The 27,996-nt window shown below is 66.8% G+C and overlaps 1 protein-coding gene across 1 annotated transcript; it reads left to right on the top strand.

The window, feature by feature from the left end:
• Positions 1-27,996, top strand: LOC141737457 (glycogen [starch] synthase, muscle-like). The gene is given in 16 exon segments (XM_074572155.1): positions 1-224; positions 4,427-4,618; positions 6,342-6,527; positions 8,330-8,474; positions 10,698-10,815; positions 12,649-12,769; positions 15,617-15,692; positions 15,695-15,722; positions 18,666-18,725; positions 18,855-18,933; positions 19,060-19,173; positions 20,351-20,477; positions 21,571-21,666; positions 23,609-23,772; positions 25,664-25,744; positions 26,944-27,996. Coding segments are annotated over 16 exon segments (1,965 nt in total). The 5' UTR covers positions 1-23; the 3' UTR covers positions 27,121-27,996.

Genomic DNA, 27,996 nt, shown 5'->3' with positions numbered 1-27,996 from the left:
GTTGACGCCCCGCGCCCCGGTGCATGCTGGGGCCGCCGGCAGTGGGCGGGATCTACACGGTGCTGCAGACCAAGGCGCGGGTGACGGCGGACGAGTGGGGGGAGAGCTACGTGCTGGTGGGGCCCTACGTGGAGAGCAGCGTCCGCACCCAGGTGGAGCTGCTGGAGCCGCCCCAGCCCGCCCTGCGCCGCACCCTGGCCGCCATGAACGCCCAGGGCTGTAAGGTGGGCACCCAGCGCCCCGGGGGGAGCACCCATGGGTGGGGGGTATCGGGGTGGGGGGGGGAGGATCCAAGGTCAGGGCAACCCGGGAGATGAGAGAACCCAGGGAATGGGGGGCACCCACAGGGCCATGAAGGGCAAGGGGGGCACCCTGGGGTCCCAGGGGAGCACCCATGGGTGGGGGGTATTGAGGGGTGGGGGAGGATCCAGGGCCATGAAGGCCCAGGGGGGCAAGGGGGGCACCCTGGGGTCCCAGGGGAGCACCCATGGGTGGGGGAGGATCCACGGTTAGGGGGACACGGCAGAGTGATGAGGGGACCCAAGGGCTGGGGCCACCCACAGGGCCATGAAGGTCCAGGGGGGCAAGGGGGGCACTTTGGGGTCCTGGGGAGCACCCATGGGTGGGGGGTATTGAGGGGTGGGGGAGGATCCAGGGTCAGGGGGACCGAGGGAATGGGGGGACCCAGGGGATGGGTGACACCCACAGGGCTATGAAGGCCCAGGGGGGCGAGGGGGGCACCCAGCATCTGGGGGGAGCACCCATGGGTGGGGGGTATCGAGGGGTGGGGGAGGATCCAGGGTCAGGGGGATCCAGGGTCAGGGGGACCCAGGGAATGGGGGGCGCCCACAAGGCCGTGAAGGGCAAGGGGGGCACCCTGGGGTCCTGGGGGGCACCCATGGGTGGGCGGTATCGGGGGTGCGGGAGGACCCAGGGTCAGGGGGACACGGCAGAGTGATGGGGGGACCCAAGGGCTGGGGCCACCCACGGGGCCATGAGGGCCCAGGGGGGCAAGGGGGACACCCTGGGGTCCCGGGGGAGCACCCATGGGTGGGGGGTATCGAGGGGTGGGGGAGGATCCAGGGTCAGGGGGATCCAGGGTCAGGGGGACCCAGGGAATGGGGGGCACCCACAGGTCCATGAAGGGCAAGGGGGGCACCCTGGGGTCCTGGGGGAGCACCCATGGGTGGGGGGTATCGAGGGGTGGGGGGATGGGGGGACCCAGGGGATGGGTGACACCCACAGGGCCATGAAGGCCCAGGGGGGCAGGGAGGGCGCCGGGGGACCCTGGCATTCGGGGGGGCACCCATGGGTGAGGGGGGGCCCAGAGGGTGGGGGGTGATCTCGGGGGGGGGGGAGGGGGGGCACCCAGGGACCCAGGCATCCGGGCAGGGATCCGGGCGTCCAGGCGCCCTCCCCCACCCCCGCGCACGTGGGGGGCTATTTTTAGCCCCCCCATCCCCCCAGCTCGCCTTACCCTCCCCCGCGCCCGAAAGGTCACGGCTTCCCCTCCCCCACCCCGAAAACGCCGGGGGGGTGGGGGTGGGGTGGGTGGGGACCCATTTTAGGGGCGATTTAGCCTATTTTGGGGGTCATTTAATCCATTTTGGGGACAATTTAACCCGTTTTGGGGCACTTTAACCCATTTTGGGGCACATTTGACCCATTTTGGAGAAGATTTACCCCGTATTTGGCCACCTTGCCCCATTTTTGGGGACATTTATCCAATTTTTAGAGCTTATTAAGTCAAGTTTTGGGATACGACCCGTATTGGGAACGTATTATCGCGTTTTTAGAGCAATTTAACCCACTTTTGAGTCAATTTAACCCATTTTTGGGCACATTTGACCCATTTTGATGAACATTTGACCCATATTTGGGCACATTGACCCGTTTTTGTGGACATTTATGCTATTTTTAGAGGTTATTAAGCCAAGTTTTAGGGATGTGACCCATATTGTGGGCAATATAATCCATTTTGGGGCACGTTTGACCCAATTTTGGAGGAAATTTAGTTCTTATTTGGGCACGTTGATCCATTTTTGGGGATATTTCTCTTATTTTGGGTGTTATTAAGCTATTTTTGGCAATGTGACCCATTTTTGGGGACATATTAACCCGTTTTTAAGGCAATTTAACTCATTTTTGGGCACATTTGACCCATTTTGGAGAAGGTTTAAGACGTATTTGGGCACATTGACCCATTTTTAGGGGCATTTATTCTATTTTTAGGCTTTACTAAGCCATTTTTGAGGATCGGACCCATTTTGGAAGCAATTTAACCCATTTTTTGGGCAATTTAACCCATTTTTGGGTACATTTGACCCATTTAGAGAGAGATTTACCCCATATTTGGCCACATTGACCCGTTTTGGGGCGCATTTAACCCCTTTCTGGGGACATTCAACCTATTTTTAGGGCGCATTAACCCATTTTTGGAGTATTTTAAGCCATTTTTGGGCACATTTGAGCCATTTGGCGGGAGATTTAGCCCATATTTGGGCACATCGACCCACTTTGGGGCACATTTAACCCATTTTTGGGGACAATTATCGTATTTTTGGGTGGTATTAACCCGTTTTCGAGGGCGCGACTCTTGTTGGGGTCACGTTAAGCCGTTTTGGAGAATATTTAACCCATTTTTGGGCACATTAATGCATTTTTAGGGATATTTACCCACTTCCGGGGAGTTTTATGTCTGTTTTAGGAAATACTAAGCCATTTAGGCAAATATTTAAGCAATTTAGGCAAATATTTTAGCGCGTTTGAGGTCACACTAGCGCATTTTGGAAACATTCGGCCCGATTTTGGGGCCATTAACGTATTTTGGGGGGAGATTTACCGACTTCTGGGAAGTTTTGTCCCATTTTTGGGAAGCATTCGGTCATTTTTTGGGGCACATCGCCCCATTTTGGGGGACATTTTCCGGCTTTTGGGGAGTTCTGTCCCATTTTGGAGGAGCATTAGGCCTTTTTGGGGCGCGTTAACCCATTTTTTGGGGGGGGGGGGGACATCAATCCATTTTGGGGGACATTTCAGCCATTTTGGGGGCTCCGAAGCCATTTCTGGGGACGTTTAACCCATTTTGGGGGGAGATTTATCCCGGTTTTGGGCCACTCTGGCATTTTTTGAGGACCTTTACCCCATTTTTGGGGCACATCAAGCCACTTTTGGGGGACGTTTAACCTGTTTTAGGGAGATTTTTCCCACCGTTGCAGACATTTAACCCGTTTTTGGGGACGTTTAGCCCCATTTTGGAGCGCCTCGATCTGTTTTTGGAGATGTTGAAGCCGTTTTTGGGGGCGTTTAAGCTCTTTTAGGGGGGCATGTGGCTGGGGGTGGTCCCCCAGGAGATATTTTGGGGAATTTAGGGGTGCTGAGGGGTTGGGGTCCCCCATTTTTGGGGTGCAGGACGATGGAGGTGACCCTTGAGGAGCCATTTGGGGTGCTGAGGGGTCGGGGTCCCCCCATTTTTGGGGTGCAGAATGATGGAGGGCACCCATAAAGGGACATTTAGGGGTGCTGCGGGTTTGGGGTCCCCCCCATTTTTGGGGTGCAGCTGCATTTTGGGTGCTGGTTGATGGAGGGGAGCCCTGAGAGCAGGTTTGGGGGTGCTGAGGGTTTGGGGTCCCCCATTTTTGGGGTGCGGGATGATGGAGGGGACCCTTGAGGAGCCGTCTGGGGGTGCTGAGGGTTTTGGGGTGCCCGTTTTTGGGGTGTGGGCTGGTGGAGGACACCCATAAAGGGACATTTTGGGGTGCTGAGGGTTTGGGGTCCCCCATTTTTGGGGTGCGGGATGATGGAGGGGACCCTTGAGGAGCCGTCTGGGGGTGGTGAGGGTTTTGGGGTGCCCGTTTTTGGGGTGCGGGCTGGTGGAGGACACCCATAAAGGGACATTTAGGGGTGCTGTGGGTTTGGGGTCCCCCCCGTTTTTGGGGTGCAGCTGCATTTTGGGTGCTGGTTGATGGAGGGGAGCCCTGAGAGGGGGTTTGGGGGTGCTGAGGGTTCGGGGTCTCCCATTTTTGGGGTGCGGGATGATGGAGGGGACCCTTGAGGAGCCGTCTGGGGGTGGTGAGGGTTCGGGGTGCCCGTTTTTGGGGTGCAGGCTGGTGGAGGACACCCATAAAGGGACATTTAGGGGTGCTGCGGGTTTGGGGTCCCCCCCATTTTTGGGGTGCAGCTGCATTTTGGGTGCTGGTTGATGGAGGGGAGCCCTGAGAGGGGGTTTGGGGGTGCTGAGGGTTCGGGGTCTCCCATTTTTGGGGTGCGGGATGATGGAGGGGACCCTTGAGGAGCCGTCTGGGGGTGGTGAGGGTTCGGGGTGCCCGTTTTTGGGGTGCGGGTTGATGGAGGGGACCCCCGAGGAGCCGTTTGGGGGATGCCCATTTTTGGGGGGGGGGATGCCCTTTTTTTTTTGGGGGTGCAGGTGCATTTCGGGCGCTGGCTGATCGAGGGGAGCCCGGCCGTGGTGCTGCTGGACGTGGGGGCCACGGCCTGGAGCCTGGAGCGCTGGAAGGGGGAGCTGTGGGAGAGCTGCGCCATCGGCGTCCCCTGGTACGACCGGGAGGCCAACGACGCCGTCCTCTTCGGCTTCCTCGTCGCCTGGTTCCTTGGCGAGGTCAGTTTTGGGGGGCCCCAGGGGGATTTTTGGGGTCCCCGGGGGGTTTTGGGGGGCTCCATAGGGATCCTTGGGGAAGTTTTGGGGTCCTTGAGGGGGTTTTAGGGGGTGCCAGGGGGGTTTAGGGTCCATCTTTGGCTTCCTTGTCGCCTGCTTCCTTGGTGAGGTGAGTTTTGGGGGGCCCCAGGGGGATTTTTGGGGTCCCCGGGGGGTTTTGGGGGGCTCCATAGAGATCCTTTGGGGGAGTTTTGGGGTCCATGTGGGGGTTTTAGGGCGATGGCAGGGGGTTTAGGGTCCCCTGGTGTGTCGTCTTTGGCTTTCTCGTCACCTAGTTCCTCGGCGAGGTGAGTTTTGGGGGGTCCTGGGGGATTTTGGGGGTCCCCAGCGGGAATTTGGGGGTCCCCGGGGGGGTCCTTGGGGCAGTTTTGGGGTTCTTCAGTTTTTTTAGGGCGATGCCAAGGGGATTTAGGGTCCATCTTTGGCTTCCTCGTCACCTAGCTCCTCAGGGAGGTGAGTTTTGAGAGTCCCCAGGGGGATTTTGGGGTCCCCAGAGAGGTTTGGGGGGTCCCCGTGAGGCTTTTGAGGGTCCCCGGGAGGATTTGGAGGGTCCTTGAGGGGATCTCAGGGGGTGCCAGGGGGATTGAGGGTCCCTGGTACGTCCTCTTCGGCTTCCTCGTTGCCTGGTTCCTCGGCGAGGTCAGTTTTGGGGGGCCCCAGGGGGATTTTTGGGGGGCCCCAGGGGGATTTTTGGGGTCCCCGGGGGGTTTTGGGGGGCTCCATAGGGATCCTTGGGGGAGTTTTGGGGTCCTTGAGGGGGTTTTAGGGCGATGCCAGGGGGATTGAGGGTCCCCTGGTGTGTCGTCTTCGGCTTTCTTGTCGCCTGGTTCCTCGTCGGGGTCAGTTTTGGGGGGTCCTGGGGGATTTTGGGGTCTCCAAGAGGGTTTGGGGGGTCCCCAGGAGGCTTTTGGGGGTCCCTGGGAGGATTTGTGGGGTCCTGGAGGGGATTTTAGGGGGTGCCAGGGGGGCTTAGGGTCCATCTTCGGCTTCCTCGATGCCTGGTTCCTCAGCGAGGTCAGTTTTGGGGGGCCCCTGGGGGATTTTGGGGGTCCCGGGGGGGGACTTGGGGGGCCCTGGGCGGGTCCTTGGGGACTTTTGGGGCTCCCCAGGGAGGGTTTTGGGGTCCCCTTGGACTTTGTCACCCGGTTCCTCAGGGAGGGGAGTTTTGGGGGGCCCTGGGGGGCTCTTGAGGGTCTCTGAGGGCTCCCCAGGGGGATTTGGGGGGCCCTGGGGGGGGTTGGGTGTCCCCGGGGTGGGAGGGAACCCCACGGGGGAGTCTTTAAGAGGGGACCCGGGTGTCCCCGGGGAGGGTGTCACCAGCGCGGGGTGACCCTGGGGGTGACGGTACCGGTGATGCCGGGGGCAGGTGACAGTGACAATGGGGGGTCGGGAGCCCTATGGGGGGGTTTAAGAGGGGACCCAGGTGTCCCCAGGGAGGGTGGCACCAGCGCAGGGTGACCCTGGGGGTGATGGTGACGGTGACACTGCCCCCGGGGGCAGGTGACGGTGACAGTGTGGGAGTGACGGTGACAACTGGGGGGTCAGGAGCCCTATAGGGGGGGTTTAAGAGGGGACCCAGATGTCCCCAGGGGTGTCACCAGCGCGGGGTGACCCTGGGGGTGACAGTGCCGGTGACCCCGGGGGGGTGCGTGGGTGTGTGTGACAGTTTGCGGCGCAGAGCGAGGAGCGTCCCTTCATCGTGGGCCACTTCCACGAGTGGCTGGCGGGGCTGGGGCTGGTGCTGAGCCGGGCGCGGCGGTTGCCGGTGGCCACCATCTTCACCACACACGCCACCCTGCTGGGCCGCTACCTCTGCGCCGGCAGCGTGGACTTCTACAACAACCTGCACAGCGTGAGCGGGGGGGACACCGGGGACGTGGGGACACGGGGGGGATACAGGGGACACGGGGATACGGGACACAGGGGGGGACACGGGGGATAAGGGGACACGGGGACCTGGGACACGGGGGGACATGGGGGACATGGCAGAGACACGGGGGCATGGGACGTAGCGGGGGACACAGGGAGAAGGGGGGGACATGGGAACATGGGACATGGCGGGGGCATGGGGACAAGGGACACAGGGGGACGTGTTGGGGACACGGGGACATGGGATGGGGGGGCACGGGGACAAGGGACACGGGGACATGGGGGGACACGTTGGGGACACGGGGACATGGGGGGGAACACAGGGACAAGGGGGGGGATAGGGGGACATGGGGAAGGGGGACATGGCCGGGACATGGGGCACGGCGGGGCATGGGGGACATGGCGGGGACACGGGGGCGTGGGACGTAGGGGGGCACACAGGGAGAAGAGGGGGACATGGGACATGGGGGTACATGGGACATGGGGGGGGCATGGGGACAAGGGACACAGGAGGACATGTTGGGGACACAGGGACATGGGATGGGGGGGCACGGGGACAAGGGACACGGGGACATGGGGGGACACGTTGGGGACACGGGGACATGGGACATGGGGGGGAACACAGGGACAAGGGAGGGGATAGGGGGACATGGGGAAGGGGGACATGGCCGGGACGTGGGACACAGGGGGGTATGGGAGACATGGGGGGGACACGGGGACAAGGGGGGGATATGGGGACATGGGACACGGGGGGTACATGGGGGGACACAGGGACACGGGGGGGACATGGGGACAAGGGGCACAGGGGGACGTGGGGGGACACGAGGACATGTTGGCGACACAGGGACAAGGGGGGGATAGGGGGACATGGGGGGGACATGGGACATGGGAGGGGACATGGGGACAAGGGACATGGGAGGGGACATGGGGACAAGAGACACAGGGGGATGGGGGGGACACGGGGACATGGTGGGGATACAGGGGACAGAAAGACACGGGACACGAGGGGACACAGGGACGTGAGAGGGACGTGGGGGGAGAGGGGGACATGGGACACAGGGTGACACAGGGACATGGGGGGGATATGGGGACATGGGGACAAGGGACACGGGGGGACACGGGGGGGACACAGGGACATGGGGGGACACGGGGACAGGGGACACAGGGACATGGTGGGGATACAGGGGACAGAGAGACACGGGACACGGGGGGACATAGGGACATGAGGGGGACGTGGGGACATGGGGGGGAGAGGGGGACATGGGACACGGGGTGACACGGGGACATGGAGGGGATACGGGGGACACGGACATGGGACACGGGGATGGGGGACATGGGGAAGGGCGACATGGGGACATAGGGGGACATGGGGCACGGGGGGGACATGGGAGGGGACAGGGACACGGGGGGACATGGGGAAGGGGGACATGGGGGACACGGGGGGGACATGGGGCATGGAGGCAACACGGGGGGGGACGTGGGGAGACACAGGGACATGGGGGGATGTGAGGGGGACACGGGGACATGGGGGGGACATGGGGGGGGATGTGGGGAGACATGGGGACAGGGGGGGATGTGAGGGGGACACGGGGGGGACATGGGGGGGACATGGGACATGGCGGGGACATGGGGCCGTAGGGAAGGGGAGGCACGGGGATGACATGGGGCAGGGGATATGGGGATGACGTGGGGAAGGGGACACGGAAGGGGATGCAGGGGACAGCCGGGGAGGAGGTGGCGGGGGGCTGGGGGGGGGGGGGGGTGACGCGGTGGCCCCGGTGGCAGTTCGACGTGGACAAGGAGGCGGGGGAGCGGCAGATCTACCACCGGTACTGCCTGGAGCGCGCCGCCGCCCACTGCGCCCACGTCCTCACCACCGTCTCCCACGTCACCGCCGCCGAGGCCGAGCACCTCCTCAAGCGCAAGCCCGGTGGGTGACGGGGACGCCCCGAGATCCGGGGGGGGGACACGACACCCCGAGATCCGGGGGGGATACGGACACACACAGCCCCCAATATCCCCGGGGGGCAACCCCCGATATCCCGCGAGGGGACCGTGAGACGCCCAAAGGGACCCAACGTCACTGAGGGGACACCGAGACCCCCATGGGGACACCAAGAGACACCCCCCCCCAGGGACCCCAGCACCCCCCAGGGGGACCCTAATATCTGGGAGGGACCTCGATATCCCAGGGGGGACCCCGATATCCTGGGGGGGGGACCCAGATATCCTGCGAGGGGACCGTGAGACACCCAAAGGGACCCAATGTCACTGAGGGGACACCGAGACCCCCCTGGGGACACCGAGACACCCCCCAGGGACCCCAGCACCCCCCAGGGGGACCCAGATATCCCGGGGGTCCCCAATATCCCAGAGGGGACCCCGATATCCTGGGGGGGACCCAGATATCCCGCGAGGGGACCGTGAGACACCCAAAGGGACCCAATGTCACTGAGGGGACACCGAGACCCCCCTGGGGACACCGAGACACCCCCCAGGGACCCCAGCACCCCCCAGGGGGACCCTAATATCTGGGAGGGACCTCGATATCCTGGGGGGACCCCGATATCCTGGGGGGGACCTGGATATCCCGCGAGGGGACCGTGAGACACCCAAAGGGACCCAACGTCACTGAGGAGACACTGAGACCCCCCTGGGGACACCGAGACACACACCCCCCCCCCAGGGACCCCAGCACCCCCCAGGGGGACCCTAATACCTGGGAGGGACCCCAGTACCCCAGGGGGGACCCTGATATCCTGGGGGGGGACCATGAGACACCCAAAGGCACCCAATGTCATTGAGAGGACACCAACACCCCCATGGGGACACCGAGACCCCCCCCAGGGACCCCAGCACCCCCCAGGGGGACCCTAATATCTGGGAGGGACCTCGATATCGTGGGGGGACCCCAATATCCCAGGGGGGACCCCGATATCCTGGGGGGGGACCCAGATATCCCGCGAGGGGACCGTGAGACACCCAAAGGGACCCAACGTCACTGAGGGGACACCGAGACCCCCCCCAGGGACCCCAATTTCACGGGGGGGTACCCAGGATCCTGGGGGGGACCCGGAGATCCTGGAAGGGGACTGGGAGACACCCGACCCAACATCCCTGAGAGGACACCAGCACCCCAATCGGGACACCAAGATGGACACCGAGACCCCCCCAGGGACCCCAGCACCCCCCAGGGGGACCCTAATATCTGGGGGGGACCCCAGTATCCCAGGGGGGACCCCGATATCCTGGGGGGGACCATGAGACACCCAAAGGGACCCAACGTCACTGAGAGGAGACCAACACTCCCCTGGGGACACCGAGACCCCCCCAGGGACCCCAGTATCACGGGGGGGGACCCCGGATCCTGGGGGGAACCCCGAGATCCTGGAAGGGGACCCCAATATCTGGGGGGGATCCCGAGATCCTGAGGGGGACTCTGACATCCTGGGAGGGACCCCAACAGCCCTGGGGCACTCCTCGCCCCCAGAGGGACCCAGGCGTCTGGGGGGACCCCCATCACCCCGAGAGGGACCCAAATGTCCGAGGGGGGGCCCTGTCACCCCCCCCCCCGTGTTCCCCCCCCCCAAGACCTGGTGACCCCCACAATCTTGGGGGACCCCAACATCCCCGGGGGACCCATCACCCCCAGAAGGATCCGGGTGTCTCCAGAAGGACCTGGGCGTCCGGGGGTACCCCCGTCACCCCAAGAGGGACCCAAGCGTCTGGGCGGGGGGGGTCCCTCTGTCACCTCCTGTGTGTCCCCCCCCCCCAGACCTGGTGACCCCCACAATCTTGGGGGACCCCAACAGCTCTGGGGGACCTGTCACCCCCCCCAGGATCCCCATCACCTCTAGAAGGACCCAGGTGTCCCCAGAGGGACCCAGGCGTCTGGGGGGACCCCCATCACCCCGAGAGGGACCCAGATGTCTGGGGGGGGGGGGGTCCCTGTCACCCCCAATGTCCCCCCCCCGGACCTGGTGCCCCCCACACCCTTGGGTGACCCCAACATCCCCAAGGGCGACCCATTGCCCCCAGAAGGACCCAGGTGTCCCCAGAGGGAGCCAGGCGTCTGGGGGGACCCCCATCACCCCGAGAGGGACCCAGATGTCCGGGGGGGGGACCCCTTTCACCCCCCATGTCCCCCCCCCAGACCTGGTGACCCCCAACGGCCTCAACGTCCGCAAGTTCTCGGCCATGCACGAGTTCCAGAACCTGCACGCCCAGAGCAAGGCGCGCGTCCAGGAGTTTGTCAGGGGACACTTCTATGGGTCTGTGTCCCCAAAAAAAAGTGGGGGGGGGGGGCAGGTGTCCGGGGGGGGACACCCCCAGTGGTCGGGGCGGGGGGAGGACCCAGGAGTTTGCGGGGGGGAGCCCAGGAATTTGGGAGATGGAGACATCGAGAAGGGAGATGTCCTCCCGTTTGAGAGGGACACGGATTTCAGGGGGCACCCAGGATTTTGGGGGGGGGACCCCAGTGTTCGGGGGGGGACCCCAGAGTCTTTGGGGGGGGGTGACCCCAAAGTCCAGGGAGGTGGAGGCATTTGGGGGGGAAAAAGGTTTTGGGGGGGGATGTGGATTTCAGGGGGGTCCTGGGTGACCGGGGGGGGGGGGGGCCCAGGCATTTAGGGGGGGACCCAGGAGTTTGGGGGGGGGCAGGAGGTTTTGGGGGGTTCTGGGGGGTTTTGGGGTGCTAGGGAGGGCTTGAGGGAGATTTGGAGGGGTCTGGGGTGGGTTGGGGGGGTCTAGAAGGGCGTTAGAGGATTGGGGGGGCGAGCAGAGGGATTGGGAGGCTCCCAGGGGGTCTGGGGGGCTCTTGGGGGGGGGTTGGGGGCTCTGGGGGGTTTTGGGGTGCCAGGGGGGGCTTGAGGGAGATTTGGGGGGGTCTGGGGTGGGTTGGGGGGTCTAGAAGGGCGTTAGAGGATCGGGGGGGGGGGATCAGAGGGATTGGGAGGCTCTTGGGAGGCTCCCGGGGGGGGCTGGGGGGTTCTGGGGGGTTTTGGGGTGCTAGGGGGGGGCTTGAGGGAGATTTGGGGGGGTCTGGGGTGGGTTGGGGGGGTCTAGAAGGGCGTTAGAGGATCGGGGGGGGGATCAGAGGGATTGGGAGGCTCTTGGGAGGCTCCCGGGGGGGGCTGGGGGGTTTCTGGGGGGTTTTGGGGTGCTAGGGGGGGCTTGAGGGAGATTTGGGGGGGTCTGGGGTGGGTTGGGGGGGGTCTAGAAGGGCGTTAGAGGATCGGGGGGGGGATCAGAGGGATTGGGAGGCTCTTGGGAGGCTCCCGGGGGGGGCTGGGGGGTTCTGGGGGGTTTTGGGGTGCTGGGGGGGGCTTGAGGGAGATTTGGGGGGGTCTGGGGTGGGTTGGGGGGGTCTGGAAGGGCGTTAGAGGATCGGGGGGGGGATCAGAGGGATTGGGAGGCTCTTGGGAGGCTCTTGGGGGGGGCTGGGGGGTTCTGGGGGGTTTTGGGGTGCTGGGGGGGGCTTGAGGGAGATTTGGGGGGGTCTGGGGTGGGTTGGGGGGGTCTAGAAGGGCGTTAGAGGATCGGGGGGGGGGATCAGAGGGATTGGGAGGCTCTTGGGAGGCTCCCGAGGGGGCTGGGGGTTTCTGGGGGGTTTTGGGGTGCTAGGGGGGGGCTTGAGGGAGATTTGGGGGGGTCTGGGGTGGGTTGGGGGGTCTAGAAGGGCGTTAGAGGATCGGGGGGGGGATCAGAGGGATTGGGAGGCTCCTGGGGGGGGCTGGGGGGTTCTGGGGGGTTTTGGGGTGCTAGGGGGGGGCTTGAGGGAGATTTGGGGGGGTCTGGGGTGGGTTGGGGGGGTCTGGAAGGGGGTTAGAGGATCGGGGGGGGGGATCAGAGGGATTGGGAGGCTCTTGGGAGGTTCCCGGGGGGGTTGGGGGGGCTCTGGGGGGTTTTGGGGTGCTAGGGGGGGGCTTGAGGGAGATTTGGGGGGGGTCTGGGGTGGGTTGGGGGGGTCTAGAGGAGTTAGAGGGTATTTGGGGGGTCTGGGGGGGGATCAGAGGGGTTGGGGGGCCCTGGGGGGGGTCAGAAGGGGGTTTTGGGGAGGCCCGGGGGGGTTGGGGGGGTGCCTCATGGTGACGGGGTCCCCGCAGGCACCTGGATTTCGACCTGGACAAGACGCTTTTCTTCTTCATCGCGGGGCGCTACGAGTTCTCCAACAAAGGGGCCGACATCTTCCTGGAGGCGCTGGCCCGGCTCAACTACCTCCTGCGGGTGACGCGCGGGGACACGGCGGGGACATGGGGACGGTGGGGGGGGACACACCGGGGGATGTGGGGAAACGGGGGGACACGGGGATGTGGGGGGTTGTAGGGGACACAGGGGGATGTGGGGGGACACGGGGATGTGGGGACACAGGGAGGGACATGGGGACAGGGGAGGATGTGGGGACACGGGTGGGACATGGGGGGACACGGGGACGGGGGGGACACGGGGGGATGTGGGGACATGGGGGATTGTGGGGACACGGGGGGGACAGAGGGACGTGGGGGGACACGGTATGATGCAGGGACACAGCAGGGACACGGGGGGGGGGATGGGGGGGATGTGGGGACATGGTGGGGACATGGGGACGTGGGGGGACACCAGGGGATGTGGGGAAACGGGGGGACACAGTGATGTGGGGGGTTGTAGGGGACACAGGGGGATGTGGGGGACATGGGGATGTGGGGGACACGAGGATGTGGGGACACAGGGGGGGAGGTGGGGACAGGGGAGGATGTGGGGACACGGGTGGGACACGGGGACGGGGGGGACACGGCGGGATGTGGGGACACAGGGGAGACACGGGGACGGGGGGGGACATGGGGGATGTGGGGACACGGGGACATGGAGGGACATGGGGACAGGGGGGGGACACGGGGGGATGTGGGGACACGGGGACGTGGGGCGACAAGGGGACGTGGGGGGACATGGCATGGTGCAGGGACACAGCAGGGACACAGGGACGGGGGGGACACAGGGGGATGTGGGGACATGGGGGAGGACATGGGGACGGGGGGGGACACAGGGATGTGGGGACACAGGGGGGGACATGGGGATGGGGGGGGACACGGGAGGATGTGGGGACACGGGGACGTGGGGGGACGTGGGGACAAGGGTGGACACAGGGGGATGTGGGGACATGGGGACATGGGGGATTGTGGGGACACGGGGTGACAGAGGGACGTGGGGGGACACGGCATGATGCAGGAACACAGCAGGGACACGGGGGGGGGGGATGGGGGGGATGTGGGGACATGGTGGGGACATGGGGACGTGGGGGGACACCAGGGGATGTGGGGAAACGGGGGGACACAGGGATGTGGGGGGTTGTAGGGGACACGGGGGGATGTGGGGGACACGGGGATGTGGGGGGACACAGGGATGTGGGGACACAGGGGGGACATGGGGACACGGGAGGATGTGGGGACACGGGTGGGACACGGGGACATGGGGGGACATGGGGACAGGGGGGACATGGGGGATTGTGGGGACACGGGGGGGACAGAGGGACGTGGGGGGACACGGCATGATGCAGGGACACAGCAGGGACACGGGGGGGGGATGGGGGGGATGTGGGGACATGGTGGGGACATGGGGACGTGGGGGGACACCAGGGGATGTGGGGAAACGGGGGGACACAGTGATGTGGGGGGTTGTAGGGGACACGGGGGGATGTGGGGGACATGGGGATGTGGGGACACAGGGGGGGACATGGGGGGACGTGGGGGGACACGGGGATGTGGGGACACAGGGAGGGACATGGGGACAGGGGAAGATGTGGGGACACGGGTGGGACGTGGGGGGACATGGGGACAGGGGGGGACACGGGGGGATGTGGGGACATGGGGACATGGGGGATTGTGGGGACACGGGGGGGACAGAGGGACGTGGGGGACACGGCATGATGCAGGGACACAGCAGGGACACGGGGGGGGGGGACGGGGGGGGATGTGGGGACATGGTGGGGACATGGGGACGTGGGGGGACACCAGGGGATGTGGGGAAACGGGGGGACACGGGGATGTGGGGGGTTGTAGGGGACACGGGGGGATGTGGGGGACACGGGGGGTTGTAGGGGACATGGGGATGTGGGGGACATGGGGATGTGGGGACACAGGGGGGGACACGGGGACATGGGAGGATGTGGGGACACGGGTGGGACACGGGGATGGGGGGGGACACGGCGGGATGTGGGGACACGGGGGCATGGGGGGACATGGGGACGGGGGGACACGGGGGGATGTGGGGAAACGGGGGGACACGGGGATGTGGGGGGTTGTAGGGGACACGGGGGATGTGGGGACACAGGGGGGGACATGGGGATGGGGGGGGAAACGGGGGGATGTGGGGACATGGGGACACGGGGGGGGGACATGGGGATGGGGGGAGACATTGGGGGACACGGGGACATGGGGACAGGGGGGACACGGGGGACGCGGGGACATGAGGCCGTGGGAGTTGGGGGGCTGGGGAGGTGCAAGGGGATGTTTGGGGCTGGGGGGACGTTTGGGGACACAGGGGACATTTGGGGGCAAACAGACATTTGGAGCCAGGGGGACATTTGGGGCAGGGGCTGTTTGGGAACAGGGGGGACATTTGGGGACACAGGAGCCATTTGGGGACAGGGTGACATTTGGGGACACAGTGGGTGTTTGAGGCTGGGGAGAAATATTTAGGGACAGGGGACGTTTGGGGACAAAGATGACGTTTGGGGACAGAGAGGACATTTGGGGACACGAGGGACATTTTGGAGCCAGGGGGACATTTGGGGGCAGGGGACATGTGGGGGGGCAGGGGATGTTTGAGGCTGGAAGGAATATTTAGGGACAGGGGACATTTGGGGGACGCGGGGGACGTTTGGGGACAAAGATGACATTTGGGGACACAGGAACCATTTTGGAGCCAGGGGGACGTTTGGGGACACGGGGGACGTTTGAGGCTGGGGGGACGTTTGAGGCTGGGAGAGACATTTGGGGACAGAGAGGACATTTGGGGACGGGGGGAGGGGGACTCGGGGGGGGACGGGGGGGACATTTGGGGACAGTGGGGGACGCCGTGGGGCCGCGTGTCCCGCAGGTGAACGGCAGCGAGGTGACAGTGGTGGCCTTTTTCATCATGCCGGCCCGGACCAACAACTTCAACGTGGAGTCGCTGAAGGGCAGGCCGTGCGCAAGCAGCTCTGGTGGGACCCCCCCCCCCCCCCCCCGGCGACCCCCCCAAAACCACGGGGACCCCCCTCCCCCCCCCCGAAATCCCCCTAGGGGACCCCAAAACTCCCAGGGGACACCAAACCCCCCCCCAGGGACCCCCCAAACCCCGGGGACCCCTCCAAAACCACAGGGGAACCCCCCCCAAAACCCCCGAGGGACCCCCCCCAAATCCCCCGATGACCCCCCCAAAACCACGGGGACACCCCCCCCCCCCAAAATCCCCCTAGGGGACCCCAAAACTCCCAGGAGATGCCAAACCCCCCCCCAGGGACCCCCCAAACCCCGGGGACCCCTCCAAAACCACAGGGTAACCCCCCCAAAACCCCCGGGGACCCCCCCCCCAAAACCACGGGGGGACCCCCAAATCCCCCGACGACCCCCCCAAAACCACGGGGACATCCCCCCCCCCCAAAATCCCCCCTAGGGGACCCCAAAACTCCCAGGGGACACCAAACCCCCCCCAGGGACCCCCCAAACTCTGGGGACCCCTCCAAAACCACAGGGGACCCCCCCAACCCCCCGGGAGGACACTAAAACCCCCCCACGGGGACCCCCCCAAAACCACGGGGACCGCCCCTCCCCCCCCGAAAACCCCCCTAGGGGACCCCAAAACTCCCAGGGGACGCCAAAACCCCTCCCAGGGACCCCCCAAACCCCGGAGACCCCTCCAAAACCACAGGGGAACCCCCCCAAAACCCCCGGGGGACCCCCCCCAAATCCCCCGACGACCCCCCCAAAACCACGGGGACACCCCCCCCCAAAATCCCCCCTAGGGGACCCCAAAACTCCCAGGAGATGCCAAACCCCCCCCCAGGGACCCCCCAAACCCCGGGGACCCCTCCAAAACCACAGGGTAACCCCCCCAAAACCCCGGGGGACCCCCCCACCAAAACCACGGGGGACCCCCAAATCCCCCGACGACCCCCCCAAAACCACGGGGACATCCCCCCCCCCAAAATCCCCCCCTAGGGGACCCCAAAACTCCCAGGAGACACCAAACCCCCCCCAGGGACCCCCCAAACCCTGGGGACCCCTCCAAAAACCACAGGTGACCCCCCCAAACCCCCTGGGAGGACACTAAAACCCCTCCACGGGGACCCCCCCCAAAACCACGGGGACCCCCCCTCCCCCCCCGAAATCCCCCCTAGGGGACCCCAAAACTCCCAGGGAACGCCAACCCCCCCCAGGGACCCCCCAAACCCCGGAGACCCCTCCAAAACCACAGGGGAACCCCCCCAAAACCCCCGGGGGACCCCCCCCAAATCCCCGACGACCCCCCCAAAACCACGGGGACATCCCCCCCCCCCAAAATCCCCCCTAGGGACCCCAAAACTCCCAGGGGACACCAAACCCGCCCCAGGGACCCCCCAAACCCTGGGGACCCCTCCAAAACCACAGGGGAACCCCCCCAAAACCCCCGGGGGACCCCCCCCAAATCCCCCGACGACCCCCCCAAAACCACGGGGACATCCCCCCCCCAAAATCCCCCCTAGGGGACCCCAAAACTCCCAGGAGACGCCAACCCCCCCCCAGGGACCCCCCAAACCCTGGGGACCCCTCCAAAACCACAGGGGACCCCCCCAAACCCCCCGGGAGGACACTAAAACCCCCCCACGGGGACCCCCCCCAAAACCACGGGGACCGCCCCTCCCCCCCCGAAAACCCCCCTAGGGGACCCCAAAACTCCCAGGGGACACCAAACCCCCCCCCAGGGACCCCCCCACAAGACCCCCAGGGAGCCCCAAAACCCCCAGGGACCCCCAAAAATGCCCAGGGAACCCCCAAAGCCCCCCCCAAAACCCCCCAGGGACCCCAAAAACCTCCAGGGACCCCCCCCACAAGACCCCCAGGGAGCCCCAAAACCCCCAGGGACCCCCAAAAATGCCCAGGGACCCCCCCAGAGCCCCACTGGGACCCCAAAAATTTCCCAGGGACCCCGAAAACCCACAAGACCCCCAGGGAGCCCCAAACCCCCCCCCCCAGGGACCTCCAAACCCCCTCAGGGACCCCCCCACAAGACCCCCAGGGAGCCCCAAAACCCTCAGGGACCCTCCCTAGAGCCACCCCCCAAAACCCCCCGGGGACCCCCAAAACCCCCAGGGACCCCCCCACAAGACCCCCAGGGAGCCCCAAAACCCCCAGGGACCCCCAAAAATGCCCAGGGAACCCCCAAAGCCCCCCCAAAAACCCCCCAGGGACCCCAAAAACCTCCAGGGACCCCCCCCACAAGACCCCCAGGGAGCCCCAAAACCTCCCAGAGACACCCCTAAATCCCCGGGGCCCCCCCCAACCCCCCCCAGGGAGCCCCGAAACCCCCAGGAACCCCCAAAACCCCCCAGGAAACCCCAAAACCCCCCAGGAACCCCCCCACAAGACCCCCAGGGAGCCCCAAAACCCCCAGGGACCCCCAAAAATGCCCAGGGACCCCCCCCCAAAACCCCCCAGGAACCCCCAAAATTGCCCAGGGAACCCCCAAAGCCCCCCCAAAACCCCCCAGGGACCCCAAAACCCCCCAGGAACCCCCCACAAGACCCCCAGGGAGCCCCAAAACCCCCAGGAACCCCCAAAAATGCCCAGGGACCCCCCCAGAGCCCCACTGGGACCCCAAAAATTTCCCAGGGACCCCGAAAACCCACAAGACCCCCGGGGAGCCCCAACCCCCCCCCCCAGGGACCTCCAAACCCCCCCAGGGACCCCCCCACAAGACCCCCAGGGAGCCCCAAAACCCTCAGGGACCCTCCCTAGAGCCACCCCCCAAAACCCCCCGGGGACCCCCAAAACCCCCAGGGACCCCCCCCCACAAGACCCCCAGGCAGCCCCAAAACCCCCAGGGACCCCCGAAAAATGGGGCTGACACCCCCCCCCCCGATTTGCCCTCCCCCCCCCCCCCATTTTCTAACGCCCTCCCCCCCCAGGGACACGGCCAACGCCGTAAAGGAAAAATTCGGGAAGAAACTCTACGAATCGCTGCTGGTGTAAGCGAAAAAAAAGGCAAAAAAACGCCGCTTTCCCCCCACCCCGGACAACTGGGTCCATTATTTGGGGGGGGGGGGACACACGACTTCTTTAATTCACATCCCACCCCCCCCCCCCCAAATTTTTAGGGGGAACCTCCCCGACATGAACAAGATGCTGGACCGGGAGGATTTCACCATGATGAAACGCGCCATTTTTGCCACCCAGGTGTGGCCCCCGCACGCCGGCTGGGCGGGATTTTTTTTGGGGGGGGGGCCGGGGGGGGTGGTGTCATGGCCCAACCGGACGCCTGGGTCCCTTATTTTGTGTTCCCGTCCCCCCCCCCCCCGCCAGCGACAATCCTTCCCCCCCGTCTGCACCCACAACATGTTGGACGACGCCACCGACCCCATCCTGACCACCATCCGCCGCATCGGGCTCTTCAACAGCAGCAACGACCGGGTCAAGGTGACAATTGGGGACATTTTTTGGGGGGGGGGGGGACAGGGACACGTGGAGGGGGGGCAGAGGGGATGGGGGGAGGTGGGATTTTGGGGTTTTTTTGGAGGTTTGGGGGTGGTTACGGGCTCTCCAACAGCAGCAATGGCCGGGTCAAGGTGACACGACCGGGTCAAGGTGACAATTGGGGACATTTTTTGGGGGGGGGGGGGGACATGGGGAGGGACAGGGGACACTGAGGGGCATGTGGGATGGGGGGGTTGGGGAGAGGTGGGATTTGGGGGGGTTTTTTGGGGTTTGGGGGTGGTTACGGGCTCTTCAACAGCAGCAACGGCCAGGTCAAGGTGACAATTGGGGACATTTTTTTAGGGGGGGGACACATGGAGGGGGGACAGGGGACACTGGGGGGGGGTGGGGGGGAGGTGGAATTTGGGGGGGGTTTCTTGGGGTTTGGTAGTGGTTACGGGGGGGTTTGAGGGGTCCCAGGGGGGGTCTGGAGGGTCCCAGAGGGGTCTTGGGGGGTCTCAGGATGGTCTTGGGGGTCCCTGGGGGGGGTCTCAAGGAGAATCTGGGGGTCCGGGGGGGGGGGTCCCAGGGGGGTCTTGAGGTTCCCAGATGGGTCTTGGGGTTCCCATGGGGTGTCTGGGGGGTCTCAGATTGGTTTTGGGGGTTTAGGGGGGTCCCAGGGAGGTCTTGGGGGAGTCTGGGGGGGTCTCAAGGGGGATCTGGGGGGTCCCAGGGGGGTCTTGGGGGTCCCATGGGGTGTCTGGGGGGGTCCCATGGGGTGTCTGGGGGGGTCTCAGGTTGGTCTTGGGGGTCCCTGGGAGGGTCTCAAGGGGAATCGGGGGGTCCTGGGGGTGTCCCATGGGGGTCTTGGGGGTCCCGTGGGGGGTTTTGGGGGTCTCAAGGGTGTCTGGGGGGGTCCCAGAGGGGTCTTGGGGGGTCCCATGGGGCCTCTTGGGGGTCTCAGAGGTGTCGGGGGGGGGTGTCTCAGGGTTCTCTGGGCGGGGGGGCGGGGGGGGCCACGGGGGGGGTCTGTGGGTTCTCAGGCTGGTCTGAGGGTTTCCAGGGGGGCTCTGGGGCCTCTCAGGGGGGCCTGGGGGGGCTCTGGTGGTCCTGGGGGGGAGGGGGGGTATCCGGGGGGGGGGGGGGAGCCGCTTATGACTGTGTCCCCCCCCCCACGCAGATCATCTTCCATCCCGAGTTCCTGTCCTCCACCAGCCCCCTCCTGCCCGTCGACTACGAGGAGTTCGTGCGGGGGTGTCACCTGGGGGTCTTCCCCTCCTACTACGAGCCCTGGGGCTACACCCCCGGTAAGAGCACCCCAGGGTGGCCCCCCCCACCCCCGGACACCTGGGGACCCCCCCCTTCCCCCCCCCCAGACACACCTGGGTGCCCCCTGAGACACCTGGGTGTCCCCCCCTGAGACACTTCCGTCCTCTCCCAGACTCTGGGTCCCCTCCCAGATGACTGCCCCCCCCCCCCTCCAAGAGGCCTGGGTGCCCCCCCCCAGACACCTGGAGACCCCCCCGGCATGCCTGGGTGCCCCCCCAGATGCCTGGGTGCCCCCCTGGATGCACCGTTCCAACCCCCCCCGAGATACTTAGGTTCCCTCCCGGATGCCTGGGTCCCCTTCAGATACCTGGGTGCCCCCCCCCGGACACCTGAGGGCACCCCTCGGATGCCTGGGTGCCCCCCCAAATACTTGGGTGCCCCCCCCCGGACACCTGGGTGCCCCCCCAGGTGCCTGGGTCCTCCCTGAGACACCTGGGTCCCCCCCCCGAGACACCTGGGTATCCCCCCACTAGACACTTGGGTGTCGTCACGTCCCCCCCCAAGACACTTGGGTCCCCCCCCGGATGCCTGGGTGCCCCCCCCCCAGACTCCTGGGTCCCTCCCCAGATACCTGGGGACACACCCCTGGACACCCCCCCCCAGACTCCTGGGTCCCCCCCCACCCCTCCGGAAACACCCAGGACCCCATTCTGGACACCTGGGTGTGCCCCCCCCTCAGACGCTTCGGTGTGTCCCCCCCCCCAGCCTCCTGGATGTGTCCCCCCCACCCCAAGACACTTGGGTCCCCCCCCAGACTCCTGGGTCCCCCCCAAGCACCTGGGTGCCCCCCCCCCCCGGATGCCTGGGTTCCCCCGGACAGCTGGGTGCCCCCCCAGGACACCTGGGTGCCCCCCCCCCGGACGCCAGGGTTCCCCCACTCACCTGGGTCCCCAAGGAGGGGGTGGCTCAGTACCTGGGTGCCCCCCTGGGACTCCTGGGTGTGTGCCCCCCCCCCCCCCCCCGCCCCGATGTCTGGGTGCCCCCCCGTGATGTCTGGGGAGGGGGGGGTGTGTGTGTCCGTGTCCCCCCCCCCCGGCCATCTGGGTCCCTCTGTGTGTGTCCCCCCCCCAGCCGAGTGCACGGTCATGGGCATCCCCAGCGTCTCCACCAACCTCTCGGGCTTCGGGTGCTTCATGGAGGAGCACATCGCCGACCCCTCCGCCTACGGTCAGGGGGGGGCCATGGGGGGGGGCCCTGCGGCCGTGGGTGGGGGGTCCCAGGCCCGTGGGTGCGGGGGGGGGGTCCCGGGATACCTGGGCCCCCATTTGCCTGGGTTCTCCAGCCCCCAAACACCTGGGTCCATGGGTGGGGGGTCCCCAAATTCCTGGGTCCATGGGTGGGGAGGTCCGAGGTCCATGGGTGGGGGGTCCCCACATTCCTGGGGCCATGGGTGGGGGGGCCCAGGTCCATGGGTCCATGGGTGGGGGGTCCCCAAATTCCTAGATCCATGGGTGGGTGGGCCCAGGTCCATGGGTCCATGGGTGGGGGGTCCCCACATTCCTGGGGCCATGGGTGGGGGGGCCCAGGTCCATGGGTCCATGGGTGGGGGGTCCCCAAATTCCTGGATCCATGGGTGGGGGGGCCCAGGTCCATGGGTCCATGGGTGGGGGATCCCCACATTCCTGGATCCATGGGTGGGGGGTCCCAGGCCCATGGCAGAGGATCCTGGGATACCTGGGGCCATGGGTGGGGGGTCCCAGGTCCATGGGTCCATGGGTGGGGGACACCTGGGTCCATGGGTGGGGGTCCCGGAATACCTGGGGGCGTGGGTGGGGGGTCCCAAGCCCATGGCGGGGGGGTCCCCGGATCCCTGGGTCCATGGGTGGGGAGGTCTGAGGTCCATGGGTCCGTGGGTGGGGGGTCCCAGGCCCATGGCAGAGGGTGCTGGGATACCTGGGGCCATGGGTGGGGGGTCCCAGGACCATGGGTGCGGGGTCCCAGGTCCATGGGTCCATAGGTGGGGGACACGTGGATCCATGGGTGGGGGTCCCCGGATCCCTGGGGCTGTGGGTGGGGGGCCCATGGGTCGGGGGTCCCAGGCCCATGGGTGGGGGGGGTCCTGGGATACCTGGGCCCCCATTTTCCTGGGTTCTCCAGCCCCCAAACACCTGGGTCCTTGGGTGGGGGGTCCCCAGATCCCTGGGTCTATGGGTGGGGGATCCCGAATTCCTGGATCCATGGGTGGGGGGGGCCCAGGTCCATGGGTCCTTGGGTGGGGGGTCCCCGGATGCCTGGGTCCATGGGTGGGGGGTCCCCAAATTCCTGGGTCCATGGGTGGGGAGGTCTGAGGTCCATGGGTCCATGGGTGGGGGGTCCCCACATTCCTGGGTCCATGGGTGGGGAATGCCTGAATTCCTGGGTCCTTGGGTGGGGGGGTTCCCGGACACCTGGGTGTCTGGGTCCCCAGGTCCCTGATCATGTGGGTCCTTGGGTCCCTGGGTCCTTGGGTCACTGGGTCCCTGGGTGACCAATCCCTTGGGTCTCTGGGTCCCTTGTCCCTTGGGTCCCTGGGTCCCTGGGTGCCCAACTCCTTGGGTCCCTTGTCCCCTGGGTCCTTGGGTCCTTGTGTCCCTTGTCCCCGGGTCCTTGGGTCACTGGGTCCCTGGGTGCCCAACTCCTTGGGTCCCTTGTCCCCTGGGTCCTTGGGTCACTGGGCCCCTGGGTGCCCAACCCCTTGGGTCCCCGGGTCCCTTGTCCCCTGGGTCCTTGTGTCCCTTGTCCCCTGGGTCCTTGGGTCCCTGGGTCCCTGGGTGACCAACCCCTTGGGTCCCCAAGTCCCTTGTCCCCTGGGTCCCTGCATCCTTGGATCACTGGGTCCCTGGGTGCCCAACCCCTTGGGTCCCTTGTCCCCTGGGTCCCTGGATCCTTGGGTCCCTGGGTCTCTGGGTGACCAACCCCTTGGGTCCCCGGGTCCCTTGTCCCCTGGGTCCCTGGGTCCTTGGGTCTCTGGGTCCCTGGGTGACCAACCCCTTGGGTCCCCGGGTCCCTTGTCCCCTGGGTCCTTGGGTCACTGGGTCCCTGGGTGACCAACCCCTTGGGCCCCCGGGTCCCTTGTCCCCTGGGTGCCCGCGGCCCCGGTTCCCCGGCGGCTGACGCGGTGCCGCCGCAGGGATCTACATCGTTGACCGGCGGTTCCGGGCGCCCGAGGAGTCGTGTGCGCAGCTCACCGCCTTCCTCTACGGCTTCTGCCAGCAGAGCCGGCGCCAGCGCATCGTCCAGCGCAACCGCACCGAGCGCCTCTCCGACCTCCTCGACTGGAAGTACCTGGGCAGGGTGAGGTGGGGGGGGGGGCCTGGGGGGGTTCTGGGGGGTCCTGGAGGGGGTTCTGGGGGGGGGTGGTCTCTGTGGGATGCGCCGGCGCATTGTCCAGGGCAACCCCACTGAGCCCCTTCTCCCACCTCCTCCCCTGGAAGCACCTGGGCAGGATGAGATGGGGCGGGGGGGGCTCAGGGCAGGTTTGGGGGGCTCTTGGGGGTCCTGGGGGGGGTTCCGGGGGTCCTGGGGGGGTCCTGGGGGCTCCTGGAAGGGGTTCTGGGGGGGGGTCTCTGTGGGATGCGCCGGCGCATTGTCCAGGGCAACCCCACTGAGCCCCTTCTCCCACCTCCTCCCCTGGAAGCACCTGGGCAGGATGAGACGGGGGGGGGGCTCAGGGCAGGTTTGGGGGCTCTTGGAGGTCCTGGGGGGGGGTTCCGGGGGTCCTGGGGGCGTTCTGGGGGCTCCTGGAAGGGGTTCTGGGGGGGGGTCTCTGTGGGATGCGCCGGCGCATTGTCCAGGGCAACCCCACTGAGCCCCTTCTCCCACCTCCTCCACTGGAAGCACCTGGGCAGGATGAGACGGGGGGGGGGGCTCAGGGCAGGTTTGGGGGGCTCTTGGGGGTCCTGGGGGGGGTTCCGGGGGTCCTGGGGGGGTCCTGGGGGCTCCTGGAAGGGGTTCTGGGGGGAGGGGTCTCTATGGGATGCGCCGGCGCATTGTCCAGGGCAACCCCACTGAGCCCCTTCTCCCACCTCCTCCCCTGGAAGCACCTGGGCAGGATGAGATGGGGCGGGGGGGGCTCAGGGCAGGTTTGGGGGCTCTTGGGGGTCCTGGGGGGGGGTTCCGGGGGTCCTGGGGGCGTTCTGGGGGGTCCTGGAAGGGGTTCTGGGGGGGGGGGTCTCTATGGGATGCGCCGGCGCATTGTCCAGGGCAACCCCACTGAGCCCCTTCTCCCACCTCCTCCCCTGGAAGCACCTGGGCAGGATGAGATGGGGCGGGGGGGGCTCAGGGCAGGTTTGGGGGCTCTTGGGGGTCCTGGGGGGGGTTCCGGGGGTCCTGGGGGGGTTCTGGGGGGTCCTGGAAGGGGTTCTGGGGGGGGGTCTCTGTGGGATGCGCCGGCGCATTGTCCAGGGCAACCCCACTGAGCCCCTTCTCCCACCTCCTCCACTGGAAGCACCTGGGCAGGATGAGATGGGGCGGGGGGGGCTCAGGGCAGGTTTGGGGGGCTCTTGGGGGTCCTGGGGGGGTTCCGGGGGTCCTGGGGGGGTTCTGGGGGGTCCTGGAGGGGGTTCTGGGGGGGGGTGGTCTCTGTGGGATGCGCCGGCGCATTGTCCAGGGCAACCCCACTGAGCCCCTTCTCCCACCTCCTCCCCTGGAAGCACCTGGGCAGGATGAGATGGGGGGGGCCTCAGGGCAGGTTTGGGGGCTCTTGGGGGTCCTGGGGGGGGTTCCGGGGGTCCTGGGGGGGTTCTGGGGGGTCCTGGAAGGGGTTCTGGGGGGGGGTCTCTGTGGGATGCGCCGGCGCATTGTCCAGGGCAACCCCACTGAGCCCCTTCTCCCACCTCCTCCCCTGGAAGCACCTGGGCAGGATGAGATGGGGCGGGGGGGGCTCAGGGCAGGTTTGGGGGGCTCTTGGGGGTCCTGGGGGGGGTTCCGGGGGTCCTGGGGGGGTTCTGGGGGCTCCTGGAAGGGGTTCTGGGGGGGGGTCTCTGTGGGATGCGCCGGCGCATTGTCCAGGGCAACCCCACTGAGCCCCTTCTCCCACCTCCTCCACTGGAAGCACCTGGGCAGGATGAGACGGGGGGGGGCGGATCTGGGGGGGTCCTGGGGGGGTTCCGGGGGTCCTGGGGGGGTCCTGAGCCCTGACCTCTGCCCCCCAATGTGCGTGTCGTGTCCCCCCCCCCCCCCCCAGTACTACACCTTCGCCCGGCGCATGGCGCTGGCCAAGGCCTTTCCCGAGAGCTTCACCTACGAACCCCCCGAGGCCGCTGCTGTGAGTGCCCCCCCCCCCAACGCCTGGGCCCCCCCCTCCCCAAAATGCCTGGCCCCCCCCCAACGCCTGGGCCCCCCCCAAACGCCTGCCCCCCCCCCCCCAGACACCTGGGTCCCCATGAGCTTTGGGTGGGGGGGTCCCTCCCTTCCCCGAACTCCTGGGTGCCCATGAGGGTTGGGGGAGGGGGGGGTCCCATAGACCCTTGGCCCCCCCGGAACTCCTGGGTCCCCCCAAACTCCTGGGTCCCCGTGAGGGTTGGGGGGGTCCCCTACACCCCTGACCCCCCCCCAAACCCCTGAGCCCCCCCCAGACTCCTGTGTCCCCCCAAATTCCTGGGTTCCCGTGAGCTTTGGGTGGGGGGTCGCTCCCCGAACTCCTGGGTGCCCATGAGGGTTGGGGGGGGGTCCCGTAGACCCTTGGCCCCCCCCCGGAACTCCTGGGTCCCCCCAAATTCCTGGGTTCCCGTGAGCTTTGGGTGGGGGGTCGCTCCCCGAACTCCTGGGTGCCCATGAGGGTTGGGGGGGGGTCCCGTAGACCCTTGGCCCCCCCCGGAACTCCTGGGTCCCCCCAAACTCCTGGGTCCCCGTGAGGGTTGAGGGGGGTCCCCTACACCCCTGACCCCCCCCCAAACCCCTGAGCCCCCCCCCAGATTCCTGGCTCCCCATGTGCTTTGGGTGGGGGGGTCGCTCCCCGAACTCCTGGGTCCCCATGAGGATTGGGGGAGGGGGGGTCCCATAGACCCTTGGCCCCCCCCGGAACTCCTGGGTCCCCCCAAACTCCTGGGTCCCCATGAGGGTTGGGGGGGTCCCCTACACCCCTGACCCCCCCCCAAACCCCTGAGCCCCCCCCCAGATTCCTGGCTCCCCATGTGCTTTGGGTGGGGGGGTCGCTCCCCGAACTCCTGGGTTCCCATGAGGATTGGGGGAGGGGGGGTCCCATAGACCCTTGGCCCCCCCCGGAACTCCTGGGTCCCCCCAAACTCCTGGGTCCCCATGAGGGTTGGGGGGGGTCCCCTAAACCCCTGACCCCCCCCAGATTCGTGGCTCCCCATGAGCTTTGGGTGGGGGGGGGAGGGTCCCCTTCGAACTCCTGGGTGCCCATAAAGAATCGCTGGGGGGGGAGGGTGTCATTCCCCCTCCCCCCGACTAAATTTTTGGGGTGTGTCCCCCCCCCCACCCCATAAACACCCCCCCCCCCAGGGTTTCCGCTACCCCCGGCCGGCCTCGGTGCCCCCCTCGCCCGCCCTCTCCCGCCTCTCCAGCCCCCGGCACAGCGACGAGGGAGGACGAGCGCTACGACGAGGAAGAAGAGGCCGCCAAGGACCGAGCCAACATCCGCCGCCCCCCAGCCCCCCCAGCCTCCCCACCAGGAACTGAGCCCCACAGAATCCGGGGGGCCGCCCCACGGCCAGGGCGGGACGCCCTGCAGGGCGACGTGGAGCACCCCGGGGGCGCCGTGAGGCCCCCCCGGAAGATGTGTGGAGCACCCCGTGGGCAATATGGGGCACCCCCCCCGGCGAGCGTGGGGAGCCCAGAATGTGTGGGGCACCCCACAGCCGATGGGGAGCCCCCACGGGCAACATGGGGTCCCCCACAGTCAGCGTGAGGCACCCCCCAGAAGACGGAGAGCACCCCACGGCAACTGTGGGGCACCCTACAGAAGACGTGGGGCACCCAGAATGTGTGGGGCGCCCCACGGCCGATGTGGGGTCCCCCACGGTCAATGCGAGGCACCCTACGGAATGTGTGGGGCTCCCGGGAAATGTGGGGTACCCCACGGCAACCGTGGGGCACCCCACACAACGTGGAGAACCTCACGGACGATGTGGGCCCCCCCCTCCCCGAATATGTGGGGCGCCCCATGGCAGCTCCTTTCCCACAAAAGCCGGGGGGGGGGGACAGGCTCACGGCCCACAGCACTGCAAACCTCCCCCCCCCCCAGCCCCACAGCGCTTGCTCAGGCTCAGCCCCACAGAATTTATGGGGGGGGGGGAGCTATGGGGTACCCCACATCCCCCCCCCAACCTCGTCCCTGCTTCACTCCAGTGCCTAGGCTCAGCCCCACAGAATTCCGGGGGGGGCCCTCACAGAGTTGGGGGGGGGGGCGGCTATGGGGCAGCCCTACATCAATCTTCGCCCCCCCCCATGTACACACACTCCACCCCCAAAGTGTGGGGCAGGAGGGGGGGGGGGCCCACATCCGTCCGTGTCCCCCCCCCCCGGCGCAGCGGATAATAAAGGTGCTTCACAGCC

Source organism: Larus michahellis, unplaced genomic scaffold (genome assembly GCF_964199755.1).
Source record: "Larus michahellis unplaced genomic scaffold, bLarMic1.1 SCAFFOLD_489, whole genome shotgun sequence".
NCBI lineage: Eukaryota > Metazoa > Chordata > Aves > Charadriiformes > Laridae > Larus > Larus michahellis.
The sequence above is the reverse complement of the archived record's forward strand: the minus strand, read 5'-3'. Positions and strand labels throughout refer to the sequence as shown.